General features: G+C 44.0%; 1 protein-coding gene across 1 annotated transcript; it reads right to left on the bottom strand.

Annotated features, from left to right (window-relative positions):
* Window positions 1-49: 49 nt before the first annotated feature.
* Window positions 50-16426, bottom strand: SMARCB1 (SWI/SNF related BAF chromatin remodeling complex subunit B1). Its single transcript, XM_069961132.1, has 9 exons — window positions 16275-16426; window positions 14193-14313; window positions 11992-12121; window positions 9819-9956; window positions 9131-9258; window positions 7572-7738; window positions 6990-7180; window positions 3546-3677; window positions 50-525 (listed from the first exon to the last, which is right to left on the bottom strand). Exons 1-9 carry the CDS (start codon window positions 16362-16364, stop codon window positions 486-488), a joined length of 1137 nt encoding a protein of 378 aa, XP_069817233.1. The 5' UTR covers window positions 16365-16426; the 3' UTR covers window positions 50-485.
* Between the last annotated feature and the right edge of the window lie 271 nt (window positions 16427-16697).

Below are 16697 nucleotides of genomic sequence, written 5' to 3'. Positions count from 1 at the left end.
TGTTTGCTTGTCAATAGGAAAAAAAAAAGGCAAATCTCTCAATGCAAAATATTGAGCATTATGTTTATTTAAAAAGTTCTCTACAAGTGCGTGACGCACCTATACAAATTAAAAACAGAACACAAAAAAGCTTTACATATCACGTACACAGGTATAAAGGAGGGCTTGGGACATCTGTCTCAGGTCTTCCGGTAGTCAGGTAGCACTAAAGCTTCACACTCTGTACATGGAAGGAAAGGATGAGGGAGTCAAACTAGGCAGCACCCAGCTGCTTTGAAAGTGGAATGTGTGGGTTCCCTGCACCTTCTGATTTTGGCTCAAGAGGTGCTAAGGTAACCCTCCTCTCCTCCACAACTCTTTAGTCTTAGAATTTTTTTTGTTTACGTTTTTTTTTCTCATTTTTTTTTTTAATGGTTACTTTTTATTTATGGGACGAGGTTCCATCTCCAGGATGTGAACCGCGAGTTTCGTCGGGAGGGGACTGTTTACCAGGCCGGTGCAGTGTTGGCAAGACGTCTCATACGCCTATAGGGAGGAAAAGAGAAGAGGGGCAAGGTAAATGATAAGGAGGTTGTAGGTGTATTCTTAACACTAAGGCAGAGGATCATGTTATGTTCATGGGGGGGAATTTTAGGCCACTTGAAAACCATTCTGTGCAGGCACTCTCTAAGAAACCAACAGAAAACCAAACCTGCATATAAGAAATTATCCTTCATCTCCTAAACAGCTTTGTTGCTATACAAACGGCAGCAAATGGAATACAATGGCACTGCTTCAAAAGTTGAAATGCCAACTGCAAAGTCCACTGTATACACATCTACATGCCTGTGGCCAAATGTTAGAAACAATTCTGGTTTAGATCAAGTTGATGGGGAACTACTTGTTTATACTCTCACGGCCTACTGCGGGAGAAGCTACGTTATACAACTGTAAGCTAGTGCAAAGGTTTAGCACTACCTTATTGTCAGTCCCATTGATTCAGATACGGTGGTGTGGTTACCATTAGGACACACCACAATAAGTGCCGAGAGAAAAAGGCAACATTCATCTGGGTAAAAGTATAACAACAAAGACTAGTATACTATAGGTAAAGTGCCAACTAAAATCTCTCCTCGCCTGGGGCAAATAAGGCATTTACGTAAAGACTCCAATATGTTAGTACATTTCAGTAAAGCTTGTCCTATGCCTCTTGTGCTCTAAACAGCAGTCAGTGCCACCATCATTGTGGCAAACATCAACCATAAAGCACATACATTCTCTACAAAGGCACGTGCTGCGGTTTATATAAGAATGTATTGCACTAAAACATGTATACAGCGCCACAACCCCAGAGGGGGTGGTGATCTGTAGATACAAATGTTCTCAATGACTGAAAACCAATCCTAGAAGCTAGACCTAGGTAGTCACAAGTCTGAGGGGACAACAAACAATACTAGCAAATCTGTTACGTCACGTTATTTCAACATCTACCACAAAGTGGACAATGCTACAGACGTTACTGTCCTTAAAGGGGTGGTTTGGGCAAAATAAAAAATTACAGGTCAACCGGCTATGGTGTTTAAATAATAAACAAGTTATATTCACCCAGCCCAGCTCCTCACTGGTTTCCTCTGTCTTCTGGTTCCTGTGACATCACAGGAATTGCTTGCTCAGCTGTTTCCACTTCAAGGTCCTTTTACATTTAAGGATTTGTCAGCCCCGAGCAGCTGCAAACGAGCAGCAATCAGTAAGATTGGCGCTCGTTTGCAGTACCTTAACATGGCACAACAAATTGAGTGTCTGGGCTGCACAAACTATCTCTGTATTGTTTGTGCAGCTATGGAAACTGACAGCACATATAACATTATATATATAAAAAAAGACAATATATGTATCCATGCTGTCAGTTTCCAGATCACAAGCAGCAGTCTATACTTACCATCCACGCTGCTTGTGATTTGGTGCTCTGTATCTTCGGGCCAAGCCTCCTCCGTCTGTCATTCTGAAGGAGGCGGCAACCTGAAGATACAACAGGGGCGGGATTGGAGAGCCAGATGTTTGATCACAAGCAGCGCGGGTGATAAGTATAGACTGCTGCTTGTGACCTAGAAACTGACAGCACAGATATATACATATCCGTGCTTTAATTTTCCCATTATCGGCTCCTCGTACCCTGTTTACACAGGAAGACGTGCGGCCGATAATAAATTTTGAAGCCTGCTCTAATGACACAATCAGTGGAAGATCGGGGGCGTTTTAAGTCACTGACTGAGTGGCTAATCCTTAAGGGGACATAAGGAGATAGAGGCAAGAAATGGGTTGGGAGTATTTGCATGGCACTAGTGGGTGACCGGGACAGGTGAATGTAACTTTGTTTATTATATTTACACAAACCCCCTGCTTTCTTCAATTTTTTTTTTTTTTATTTGGACCAGACAACCCCTTTAAGCCCTTTAACTGCAAGAGGGGCATTGTAATGTTTAACCTTATACATATCCCCTACGGATTCCACTAATTAACAAACCAACAATAGACCTAATGATACGCGACGCACAGAGACTCTAAACCTCAGCTAAATCCTCCATCCACGTGTACCGTTATAATTCTGACCTATGCCTGAAGAGACTCTCCAACCAGCGTGAGCCAACCTTTCGAAACATAGCTCCTAGCCTTCCATAAAAAACATTAATACTGTCACTACACTGGCATACACATAAAAATAAAAATACAAGTCCTAATACTGCACATAAGTACTTCGTAAAGCCGCCACCTTTAATATAACCAGTGGCGATTCATGTTCCCTTAACCCAGCATGCACCGGTAGACTTATACTCTACAGGAACCAGCAGAAGTTAAAGGTTTTATGGTTAGCGATTGAAGCAGCAAAGCTATATCTAGAACGACATTTCACAAGCATATTTTTTTGGCACCAGTTTTAAGTATCATCTATCGATATATAAAGAATACTAAAGCCTGATCAACAGAAATGAGAGATACTAGAGGACATTAAAGATTCTGTTGTGGGCACTCTTTAGTAGATGTACTCATTGCTAGAAGAACCAGCAATGTCCCATATATTATAGGCCCCACTAAAGGGAGGGGGGAGAAAAAAAATAATAAAAGTTATGAGGCAAGAGGGTGATTGACTATCTCAATGTGAGACAAAGATGCTAGAAGTCGCAAATCAATGATAAGTGCTTTAAGCCTCAGGGCCAAGTATCGGGATTAGCGTTTAAAAACAGAACTAGTTTTCTATTTCGGGGAATCGGGCACAGATGGTGCTACTAAGCTAATGGCGAGCACTGGGAGAAATGTCCAATCCCACCAGCTAAAGTCAAATGAAATACCAACACGACACTTGCAAAGTGTGATAATGATTAAGAGAGGAGCTCCACTGGCTGAAGCACGACAGCACAGACACGGATAGACACACATCACTTCATAGGCTGGTGCGCAAAAGCTGAAAAGTCTTCCCCGCGGACGCTCCGAGGAAGTGCCACGTGGTTGTCTATATTCTACCCCGGCGAGAAGCCCGGAAGGAAAAGCGTATGAAACGACGGTGGCACCTGGTGTTCCTGTCCTGGTCACGGATCTTCTTTTCCATTTCTGCATCTGTGAGAGTCTCCAGAAGAGGACACCATTGGTCTGCATCACCTGTATTTCGGATGGCAATCTCCACTGTTGGCAAGGGATTTTCACTGAAATAAGATATTAAAATGTTAAAAGGGGGAAAAAATAAATAAATAAATATATATATATATATATATATATATATATATATATATATAATGCAATGAACTTCATAGCACCACGGTATCTACAGCAATAAAGCCGTCCTTCAGTTAACAGATAAAATGTAATCATAATGCTAACGAGGCAAGGTAAAGGCTGTATTTACACTGCATTTGTTTACACTTAAAAGGAGAAGTCCGGCCTCCGGGGGACACGTGGGAAAGAAACAAAGGGTATTAACTTAACTCTCCCTAAGCCTCTTCAGGCCTGAATCTCCGCTACGGGACCCTGGTCGCTGCACACATCACAACCCAGCTGATGGACTAGCCACTCAGCCAGTCAGTGACTGGGGCAGGATGCCACTCCAGTCACCGATTGGCTGAGCGGGCTGTCCATCAGCAGAGACAGGCAACCCACTGTTACCTAATCTAACACCTCTATAAGTTCAGAAGCCTTCTTCTCCCTATTTGTCAGTGATCACCCTTGTGTGTACATGGAAGCCACAATATCTGGATGACTGGTAGATATGTTCAGCCAGACCTGCCTATGATACACACACTGTATTATAAACTGGAGGACAGAAGGTGACAACAGAGTTGACAGGCAAACATGTAGATTTTTGCCATGTGGGCGGAGAAGCATGGCATTGTGCATGGGGAGGTGTGTCCTCCTCGTGTGGAAAATTTAATAAGATTTTGATCTCCATTAGACAAAAATTAAGCTTAAAACCGACGCCAGCTCAGATAAAATCTCTGATGCACTGGATTTATCAAGATGCGTGCACCTCTTGATAAATCCGGCGACTCAAGACTGGGGAAATTTTAAATTAGAGGCGCAAAATACAGGGTCTCTTCATACATCTGCCCTGTAATGTCTAAGTGGACTTGGGCTTTTAGGATCTGGATCAACTCTGTGGTTACAGCATCCAGACCGAAAAGCTTAATGTGATAACTACTGCTCCTAAGATATCTAATGCTCTGGGCCTTTCCCTGTACCACCAGCCTTGAACAACAGTAGCTTCTCCGCTTGCGTATAAGGAGAGATCTATTTTTCAAGGCTGGCGAGCAGGGGAAAGCCATCAGGGACGGCGCTGGTGGCTTGTCGTTTACTGGAATGCTCTGTGCGGTCACCTGCAAACATAAGGCTCTGATCACGTTTTCCATGTGAATTTCTTTCTTATATATTATATAATTTCTTATATATACACACCACGTGTTTATCACAATACATTTTTATAGCATAACATATGAACTCCCAACAGCTCTCAAGATTATATTGTTGCACACCCAGCTTTTTCTTATCACAAATTTCCCTTGGAAAAGACCCAAAAGGAGAAATATTTTGTATGGAGGGTAAAAAGGATAAGTCAGCATTCCAACTAGACAAGTGACACAAAAAACATTGTCTCCCATTTCCAAAACATGGAAACAGTAATTCCAAAGTAAAAACAACACTAACCACAAACGCTGCCTCATCTGAAGACATAGTGCTTGTGCTAAAACAACTCTATATTCTCACTACATTTGTGCATTTTCAGCAGAAATGTTTTTATCTGCAAAACTTGTGACTTAACATCTGAGAGGTCAGTCTGAAACAATAACTCTGTACTCCCTCTAATAAATGGCAAGGGTCCCAGTGGCTGGGAGCTACTCATCAAACCTTCATGGCATGCCTAATTGAAACACCAAAGAGCAAATGAGTGGAAAAGCCATTAAACGGTTTGTTTTGGTTGTTGTTGTTTTTTTCTTTTTTGCCCACGCCAAAAATAATTTAACAGGACCCGTCACCTCTCCTGACATATCTATTACAGTAAATAATTCTTTATATAATATATATAAATAATTCTTTATTTTCATAATTATATAGTATTATAAATACTATATAATACTAAAGTTTAATAAATTGATTATTATAATAATCATATTTCCCTTTTTATTATAATCATATAATCAAGACCCCCCCCCCCCCCCCCCCCAAAGTGCTTCTTATAAGGCGAACATACCATTTCCTACGCTCTGTTCTGAGGCTGAGCAACAAGCAGAAAAACGACAAGCGACAGGCACTGAAGCAGCAGCCGCCAACAGATCTCTGCAGGTGCTGCAAAACATCCACTCACCAACTTCAGCAGCAGCTGGGGAGATCTGTCACCGCTTCAGTGTCTGTCACTTGTCTTCTCCTATATCTGTGCACACAGCAATCTCTCCTCTTGCAGCACTTGCCACAGTGACAGGAGCTACTTATTCATCACCCACAGGTCTGTGGAATCCCTTCTCCGCTACCTTCCAGCAAGCTACAAGTTAACCCTCAATGAACTGTAGGAGGGTATATGGAGAGAGATCATTTTCCCCATACATCCTACTTCCCATTGAAAGATAACTCCCTGGTACCTCCTAGAACAACCTGATACAGAGGGCCACTGATACCAAATGCAGTATATTTCGCCAGTAGCAAAAGGGATGGTGGGGGGTGGGGGGGTTTGACATTATTACTTTTAAAGGTTTTATCTCGAAGTTGACTGGTGGGATGCAAACACCCTGCAATCAGTTTTGCACTACACATTTTGTCTCCATTCACTGTATACAGGTGGCAACCTGTAATTGTTATATACAGCCGTGGAAATAATTGACCTGTCAATTATTTCTGGTCGTTGTTTCTAAACAGCAGCTGGAAATAACTGACAGTTCACACAGTGTGTGGCTGTCTTGCGGCCTTAGTGTGACTGAGAATCAATGCTTAACCCCTTAAAGACCGTGGGCGTACATTTACGCCCCCAGTGCCTGTGCCTTAACGCAGGAGGGCATAAATGTAGGCCCTGCTAGGGCTATGGAGCGGGCTCACGAGCTGAGTTCGCTCCATAGCCGGTGAGGACCGGCTGCTATCTGCAGCCAGGCCCTCACCATCAATGGCGGGCCGCTGAGATCGCGCGGCCGCCTGCCCGCCATTAACCCCTTAATGGCCTGTAAGTGGAAAAATGAAAGAGTTATGGGTCTTAGAAGGCGAGGGGGAAAAAATGAAAACGTAAAAGTGACAATTGGCCCGGTCCTTAAGGCCATTTCAGGCCCGGTCCTTAAGGGGTAAATTGATTCTCAGTGACACCCATGCGTCATCCGGATTGCAATGATTTTAATAACGTTAATACAATATCGGGTGGATGAACATGTAAAACAGCTGTTTTGTACAAAATTTCCATTCACACAATGCATTGGTGTAAGATGTCACTAACTTGTCAGTAACTTGTCACTATTAGCTTTGGTATTTGCATCAGTAACGTCTCCTACCTGAATGCATACGTCTTCTGATGCCAGCTGAGCTGCCCACGGATGCTGTACGCAATAGTGGTAACAAACTCGCCACCCAAGCCAAGCTCCGAACATAACTTCAGTGCAAACTTCTCTGGGGAGTTCTCTTTTTCAGACATATCCCACTCAAACTGGTCAACCAAGGAAATATTTCCGACGTGGATATTGAGCTGAGGAAGAGCACAAGGAGAAAAAAACCGCAAACCAAAAAGTGAGGCCGCTAATCTTTCATTCACCAACACAGCAATAGTCTCGACGCAGAGACGTTATGCAGATTCGGAACACACACACGGCCAGGCTTTTTTTTTATATGTTAGGAAAATATTCATATTCCAGAAATGCCATGCAAAAAAAATCATCATCCGGATATGAAATCAGCTGAGAAAACTGCACAGAATGTCCGAGGATTATCAATCTGTCTGGAAAAAGGCAAACACATCTTGCAGGCTTATAACTACTCGAACAAGAGAACCATGCAACAACATGCAATGGAGTCAGCTGAGAATGTACACAAGCCGTTGTTACAATGCGGCAGTGGGAAGATAGCTTTGTCAGATGTACCTTGATGATGACTCTCTGGTCAGACTGGTCCTCCAGAATGCTGTCAGTAGGATAAGACTCTATCTGCTGGCGGATAGCTGAAGCAATAGCTGGGACAAAGGCGAGAGGGTTAAGGTCTAAGTCGTCGCAGAGAATCTCTGCAAACATTTCCGGGGTCATTAGCTTCTCTGTAGATGGAAAAGGTAAAAGAGAAATAATGTTATAAGCTAAAACATGACCTTTCCTAGAATACTGCTCAATTCTCAATCAAATTCTAAATAAATTACTTTAACCCCTTGAGGACCCATGACATTGGGTATACTATCTACACAGGCTCTATGAAGCAAGCTCAGGAGCTGAGGGCCATAGAGGGTTACTACCCTCTGCCATCAGCAGCCGCGTCCTCACCACCAATGATGGACAAAAGCAATTGCCTAGCTGCCCATTATTAACCCGCCGCCGACTGCGACATTTAAGTGTCTGTGAGAGGGGCTGAGCTTCTGTCACTGTTCAATTGTGACCGATCATTTTCCCTGTCCAATATTTAGCTTTGTGCAGTCTGACCCCCAATGTTCTTATAGAGTCTGCCTCAGGCAGACTCTATGAGATGGTGGAAGATAACACTGATTAATGCTATGCAATGGAACAGCACTGATTCGTATAAGCTGCCAAGGGAGACTTGAAAAATGTAAAAAAAAAAGTAAAAATATGACAAATGTTTAAACAACACCCTTTTACTAGTTTACAAATAAAATATGCAAAAATAAATATTATATATCGTAGCATGCAGAATTGTCTAATCTATTGATATAGCAATACTATTCCTGTATTCCTGGTGAACAGCGCGAACCAAAATGATTATTTTTTGTTCAATTATAAAAAAAAATTATTAACTAATAAAAACTAGAGAATGTGGTGCAAAAAAGGTCATCCCAGTCAGCCCTATAGGTGGAAAAAATAAAAGCGCTATGAAAAAAACACAAAAATGAAAACTGGCCTGGTCATTAAGGTGAAAAACTACTGTGTCCTTAAGGGGTTAATGTTTTACAGCACAATATTATTGATGGCTCGACAATCAGTTTGGGGTCTCCAGGCCATCACTCCTACCTATCAGTTGCCTAAAGGGGCTACAAAGTTCAAGTACAAACCAGACAAAGCTTTGTACTTTTAGTAAAAGCTACGCTTGATATTACAGCTCAGACCCATTCACTTAAATAGGTTTGAGCTACTGGAAGCTGTAATACTAGACAAAACCACTACCTAAAGTACCAAGCTGTGTCTGGCTAAGCATAGGACATCAGTACTGTGGGTCTTATAAATCCTGTTAAGTGAAATTGTTAAAGTTCTTGTCTGAACAGCCTCACTGACATGTCAGAAGATAAACATATAGGCACATTTTATGCATAACTAGTTTTTACGTCTCACAAGTGGAGAATGTACCATAAGGAAACAAAAGAATCACGTCAAGTTTTGGACGTGCTAAATGTAAATTCTACTGGCAGTGATACAGCTACAGGTAAATGCAGAAAGAGCGCTGATCACAAAGCAGAACACCTTTATTATATTTAAACTAAAAGTACCATTCATGTTCCATGTAAAAGCATCGCGCAACTTCTGCCCATCTATCTCCATGTCCAATCGGATAGGAACTAGCACCTCTGGCTGAGAAGCGTTCTCATGAATCACTGCTGGGTCATGGTCATCAAAGCTGTGAACCGAGAAAGAGAAATAAAGCATGAAATGTCGTCCTAATATGGTCAATCAACTCAAAAGACAACTTTATCCATATAGCTAATCTGTCCTGATTTGGACAGTTCCAGATACAGACACAGATGGAAGCAGAGAGCACTGTGTCAGACTGGAAGGAATACACCACTTCCTGCAGGACATACAGCACCTAAAAAGTACTGCAAGACTGAAGATTTTTAAATGGAAGTAAATTACAAATCTATAACTTTCTATAGCCAGTTGATATGATTTTTTTTGGCTTGAGTACCCCCTTAAAGTCTCCGTGCACATTTTACTGAAATATAAGGTAAAGCCCCCTCAGAGTCTCTACCAACAGGTGATAGAGATAGGGGTCAGGTATAATGGATTTGTGATACTTGGCCCTGTCAAACGTTCATGTGTATGGGGAGGATGGGAGAGATAACTGTCGGCCAAACAATTGTTGAGTATGAAGAGGCATATGAAACAAAACATATAATACATACACAATGATACAAAAATAAATAAAAAAAACAGTACAATAAAGGTAAGGGCACTTACCAAAGCGGGAAGGTCCTCTTCTTGTCACGTCCTAAGCGGTTTCTGTTAATAGTAGTAGAACAGGGCACAGCATCCAAGTGGTGGGAGCTGTTAGGCAGTGTTGGGACCCACTGGCTGTTCCTTTTTGCTTTTTGTTCCCTGCAATAAAAAAATAAAACAAACATATAGCTCTAATGTACAACCTGCACTTGGGGACCCTATGAAATACAAAATCATAGAGTCACTAATGGCCGTCTTTAAGTCTTCTAATCTGCCCCATGACTTGTCCTACACTCCTTTTTTGTTCGCAATGTGGTCATTTTCCTTCTCGCACTATATAATGATTTCACATTGTTAGTTAGGGTGCTATTACACGGCAAATGACGTCCCGATCAATATTGTAAACGCGTGCCAATCTGCTAGATCGGCACTCTTTTACTGGGCCTATTACACGTTCCGATAATTGTTAAGCAAGGGCTACATGGACATCGTTAGTGATGTCTGTGCAGCCCTTGCCCAAACAGTTAATGCATTACCTGTCTACACTCACGCTCTTCTCCTGAGCTCTGCATGCATCCCGGCACAACGTACTGTAGAGTCAGAGCAGCCTGTTTGAGCTGACAGGACGCTCAGCCAATCAATGGCTGGGACCGTTGTGGCCAGTGATTGGCTGAATGGCCAATTGTCAGCCGTCGGCCATGCTTCTCTGTTAAACGTAGCGGTGCGCTGTTGGCGGCTGATGATTTTAGGTGTGGACCTAAAGAAACGATCAGCCAATGATCGTTTTATCAGTTGATCATGTCTCTATTACATGGAGAGAATCGGCTGAATCAGGCCGATTATTGCTACGTTAATAGGACCCTTAATAGACTTCAAGGTTTCATCAGTGCTAACCCGTAAGGCAACGGACCACCAGAAAAAATACAAATCATGTTGTATCCATATCGGAGTATACAAGGGCCTGTGAATATATACTTCTATAACAGCCATTACAAGAACACAGTAGGACCTAGGAGGTTGTGGATACCGGTATAGATTAACACACTGCCTGAGATGTGCCCTACAACTATAAATGATGATTGAGCCCACAGACTAATGGGGTTTGTTGTGGTTCGATCACAGTGCCCCTTACTTGACACTAGCCCCTGACCCAAATGTGAATAAAGCCCAAAAGGCTCCAATATCCGCTCATAGTGGCAGAAGGTTCAAGAAACACTGCTCTACTCTACATACTAGTCAGATGCATCTTAGAGGTGTTATTTTAATGTACTTTTATAATTTTCACCCTTATTTCTGTTGTAATCTGGTCTCCACGTGTGCATGTTTTTTGATCGGTCATTTTGTGTCTGCAGTAGAGATGAGCGAGTCTCGAGCGAACCTGGATTCTTCTGAACCAGAATGTGCGTCATCTGAATACTGGTGGCTGCAAAACTTGGATGCAACCCTAAGTCTGCCTAGAAAACATGGATACAACTATAGGCCACATCTGGATGTGGTAAAACAGCGGCCGTTCTGTGACATGACCGTGTTACAGAACGGCTGCTGTCTGAGATGTTCAACCCGGCCAGTACAGAGTTAACATCACTTCTTTTTAATTGGAATTCGGGTGTTTCCGCACTCCAATCGGCCATAGCAGACAATGTAAAGTATGGCTGGATCCATACTTTACATTGTCTGCACACTATGTTGTGCGGCCGCTATTCAACGATGTTTAATAAAAAAAAAAACACATTGAGTGAACATGGCCATAGGCTGTATCTATGTTTTTCCGGACTCCCTAGGGCTACATTAAACTTGTTTAACTACTGGTATTCAGATGATGCACGCTCTGGTTCGCTCATTTCTAATCTGCAGTTTTCGATAAAGTGTGAAATTGTTTTGACATTGTGTAGTTATTTTTAATGCATGGGTTTATGTAGGTGCCAGTACTAACGGGACAGATCATGTGACTGCGATTGAACTGAGCATGAGTGACCCAACCTAGTATATGCCGTAACCAACAGGTTATCTAACAAAGCAGAACACTGGGATTAGAGAGTCTATATTTCTCAAACAATAATTAAAAAAAAAAAATTCCTGTACATTTGAAACTTGTTTCATGTAACATAATGCATCCATATAGACGTAGTTTTAGACCTCCGCTGCTTTGTGCACATCTGCACTACTACTTCACCAAAGCTACGCTGATGCTCACCTGAGGTAAGTTGGAGGTTCTGTGCTAATAGAAACAGCTTTGTATTTTTCATCATTTCCATCAAGGATCTCTTCAACTTCTGAAGCTTTCAATAGAGTGACACTAGTAGCTAAGGTTGTGTACCCGTGATCTACAGAAGTAGAAGAAGAAATGGAGAGCATGTTATGTCAGGTCTACTAAATGCAAAGACAATACCAAGCAGTGGGCTGTCACTTCCCTGGGGATTCCAATAAGAACACACTTGCAGATGTATCGAAGGGGTATTCTGTATGTTGGTCCCTGCTGCTTCCTGTCACATGATGTCCCCACAGGAACTGCCTGCTCAGCTTAAAGGGGTTATCCAGTGCTACAAAAACATGGCCACTTTTCCCCCCTATTGTTGTCTCCAGTTCAGGTGCAGTTTGCAATTAAGGTCCATTTACTTCAATGGAACTGAGTTTCAAAACCCCACCCAATCTGGAGACAGTAGGGGGAAAGTGGCCATGTTTTTGTAGTGCTGGATAACCCCTTTAACCCTACCATGGCAGTGACCCACCTCAGTCACAGACTGGCTAAGTGGGGAGTTTCTTCAGGAACATCATGTCACAGAGACCAGTGAGGACCAGGAGCCATCAGAATGGTAGCTGCAGGAAATCAGGGCAGGCGAGTATGGTCGGTTATTATTTTGACAGAATCCCAAGCCATTTGTAAGAAAAAAAATTTCTGGGTAAATTGCCAGACACTGATGGTTCTATCGGATATTCTTCAGGATTTTACACGGAGGCAATGTGTGTCGGAAAATAGCTCTGGAATATATAGGACACATACTATATTTGTCAAGAATTCCAGCATGGATTCTCCATAGAACCCTATGGGGGCAGACAGAATTCCAGACAGCTCCAGATGCACATCCGGAATCTGTCCAGAATTCTGGATACATTACATAGCAGCCCAGGACAGCGCTACTGGCGATTTAACCATATGGGCTCCTAATCAGGAGTGCATACAGTTAAATATAGCGCTGTGATTGACCAGGCTGGAAGCAGTTGCCTCCGGACCCTGTCAATCATTTTTCTGCACATTATATCTTCAGCCAAAAGAGACCACTACCTCCCCCCAGCGTTGTGGTGCACGAATGACATCACTCATGCTCATGGAGAGCCAGAAGAGCAAAGGAGAAGCCAGAGGAGGACACTGCTGCTGCCTGCAACAGGCGAGTATGATTTTTTTTATTTTGCTCCTCTGGCCAGGAAACACTAATGAGTTCCTGATCACCGTTTCCTGATTATAAAAACGAGGCACAAGCAAAAGTGTTTCCAGGAAAACTACCCTGCAACAGGGATGTTTACATGCACCTAAGGCTACGTGCACACAGAGCAAAAGTGGTGGAATTCTGCGGCGGAAGGAATGACGCCAGGCTCCGTGTAATAATGACAGTCTATGGGAGGCTCGTGCGCCTCCTCTCTCTGGGCTGAAGAATGAACATGTTCATTCTTCAGCGCGGAGAGGAGGCGCACGAGCCTCCCATAGACTGTCATTATGACACGAAGGCTGCCGACATTCCGCCGCTTTTGCTCTGTGTGCACGTAGCCTTATACATATGGATGGGATTCTCCATCACAGAACGGATAGAATGCATCTTAGCACAATAGTGCACATCCATTGCATTTTTATTTGCACACTATTGGGGAGATTTATCAAACATGGTGTAAAGTGAAACTGGCTCAGTTGCCCCAGCAACCAATCAGATTCCACTTTTCATTTTCCAAAGAGTCTGTGAGGAATGAAAGGTGGAATCTGATTGGTTGCTAGGGGCAACAGAGCCAGTTTCACTTTACACCATGTTTGATAAATCCCCCCCCATATGTGTACATGTTCTATGGAGAAATGGGGCAATATACAATCAGATCTACCACATTACATTATCTAATGCTCTGCACATCCATCTATCTATCCATGCATACCAGGAAAGCTCAGCTATTTAGTGAAGGCAGAAGATAGATGTAACATTGGGGCAGGGATGTAACATATGGTACCACATGCCCCCATAACATACACCCTGTAACATACAAGTGGTACCATACACCCCCATAACATACACCCTGTAACATACAAGTGGTACCATACACCCCCATAAACATACGCCCGGTAACATACGGCACATACACCCCCATAACATACGGCACATACACCAATAAGGAAACCAGTATAGCGGTAATTACATTTCTTGCCGTGTGAGGAGGCGACGATCTTCTTCCTTTCTTCCACAGTGGCCAGGCGTCTCCACAGCGAGGGGTACCTCTTGTACAGTGAACCCCTGAACATGCGCAGGTAATTCCCCACCTGTAAAAGAAGACACAACCATCAGCCCCTCATAGTCAAGGCTGGAGGAGCCACCTACCAGGGACAAGATCTCCCCACATCAGCCACCTGACCAGCTGCTTTCACCTACGTATATACCACAGGTAACAGGCCGGGGGCTGAGTATATATACCACAGGTAACAGGCCGGGGGCTGAGTATATATACCACAGGTAACAGGCCGGGGGCTGAGTATATATACCACAGGTAACAGGCCGGGGGCTGAGTATATATACCACAGGTAACAGGCCAGGGGCTGAGTATATATACCACAGGTAACAGGCCAGGGGCTGAGTATATATATCACAGGTAACAGGCCAGGGGCTGAGTATATATACCACAGGTAACAGGCCAGGGGCTGAGTATATATACCACAGGTAACAGGCCAGGGGCTGAGTATATATACACCACAGGTAACAGGCCAGGGGCTGAGTATATATACACCACAGGTAACAGGCCAGGGGCTGAGTATATATACCACAGGTAACAGGCCAGGGGCTGAGTATATATATACACCACAGGTAACAGGCCAGGGGCTGAGTATATATACCACAGGTAACAGGCCAGGGGCTGAGTATATATACCACAGGTAACAGGCCAGGGGCTGAGTATATATACCACAGGTAACAGGCCAGGGGCTGAGTATATATACCACAGGTAACAGGCCAGGGGCTGAGTATATATACCACAGGTAACAGGCCAGGGGCTGAGTATATATACCACAGGTAACAGGCCAGGGGCTGAGTGTATATATATACACCACAGGTAACAGGCCAGGGGCTGAGTATATATACCACAGGTAACAGGCCAGGGGCTGAGTATATATACCACAGGTAACAGGCCAGGGGCTGAGTATATATACCACAGGTAACAGGCCAGGGGCTGAGTATATATACCACAGGTAACAGGCCAGGGGCTGAGTATATATACACCACAGGTAACAGGCCAGGGGCTGAGTATATATACCACAGGTAACAGGCCAGGGGCTGAGTATATATACCACAGGTAACAGGCCAGGTGCTGAGTATATATACCACAGGTAACAGGCCAGGGGCTGAGTATATATACCACAGGTAACAGGCCAGGGGCTGAGTATATACCACAGGTAACAGGCCAGGGGCTGAGTATATATACCACAGGTAACAGGCCAGGGGCTGAGTATATATACCACAGGTAACAGGCCAGGTGCTGAGTATATATACCACAGGTAACAGGCCAGGGGCTGAGTATATATACCACAGGTAACAGGCCAGGGGCTGAGTATATATATACCACAGGTAACAGGCCAGGGGCTGAGTATATACCACAGGTAACAGGCCAGGGGCTGAGTATATACACCACAGGTAACAGGCCAGGTGCTGAGTATATATACCACAGGTAACAGGCCAGGGGCTGAGTATATATACCACAGGTAACAGGCCAGGGGCTGAGTATATATACACCACAGGTAACAGGCCGGGGGCTGAGTATATATACCACAGGTAACAGGCCGGGGGCTGAGTATATATACCACAGGTAACAGGCCGGGTGCTGAGTATATACCACAGGTAACAGGCCGGGTGCTGAGTATATATACACCACAGGTAACAGGCCAGGGGCTGAGTATATATACACCACAGGTAACAGGCCAGGGGCTGAGTATATATACACCACAGGTAACAGGCCGGGGGCTGAGTATATATACCACAGGTAACAGGCCGGGGGCTGAGTATATATACCACAGGTAACAGGCCAGGGGCTGAGTATATACCACAGGTAACAGGCCAGGGGCTGAGTATATACCACAGGTAACAGGCCAGGTATATAGATATAGGGCACAGTATCAGCCAGTTATTGTCTCCAGCTCCCCCCACCCCTTCCCCAGCCTTTGTCTCTGGCCGTGCTCTATACTCCTCAGTGCTGCCGTGTTTTTAGGCCCTGACCCCGGACTTCTGAGTCTCATACCTCGGAGCCGATCATGTAAAATTCCCCATCTTCCTCCAGCTGAAATTTCACCGGCTTTTGGCCGAATGTTTTACTCAGCGCCATGATCATTTTGCCGTCTCCAGCGCCTGGCCCGGCTCACCGAGCATGCGCAGTACATTAACTTGCCAAAGCGCAAGCGCCGGGAACGTCTGCCAATGAGCATGCGCTAAGCTGGCCGCTTGTGGGTTTGCGTAGAACTTGGAAGAGGCGCATGCGTAGAGCAAGCTATGGAGGCGCATGCGTAGTGACAGCGGTCTGCTATTCTTTCCCTCAGGACAGGTTGTGAGGGGGGTGGCGTATCGTCTCTGCTTATGTTAGTATATATCTTGCACAAGGCAATTCCTAAGGGTACAAACACACACAGCAGATACGCAGCAGAAACGCAGCAGATTTGATACTGTG

The sequence above is a fragment of the Dendropsophus ebraccatus genome, chromosome 3, assembly GCF_027789765.1.
Source record: "Dendropsophus ebraccatus isolate aDenEbr1 chromosome 3, aDenEbr1.pat, whole genome shotgun sequence".
In the NCBI taxonomy this organism is placed as follows: domain Eukaryota; kingdom Metazoa; phylum Chordata; class Amphibia; order Anura; family Hylidae; genus Dendropsophus; species Dendropsophus ebraccatus.
The sequence above is the reverse complement of the archived record's forward strand: the minus strand, read 5'-3'. Positions and strand labels throughout refer to the sequence as shown.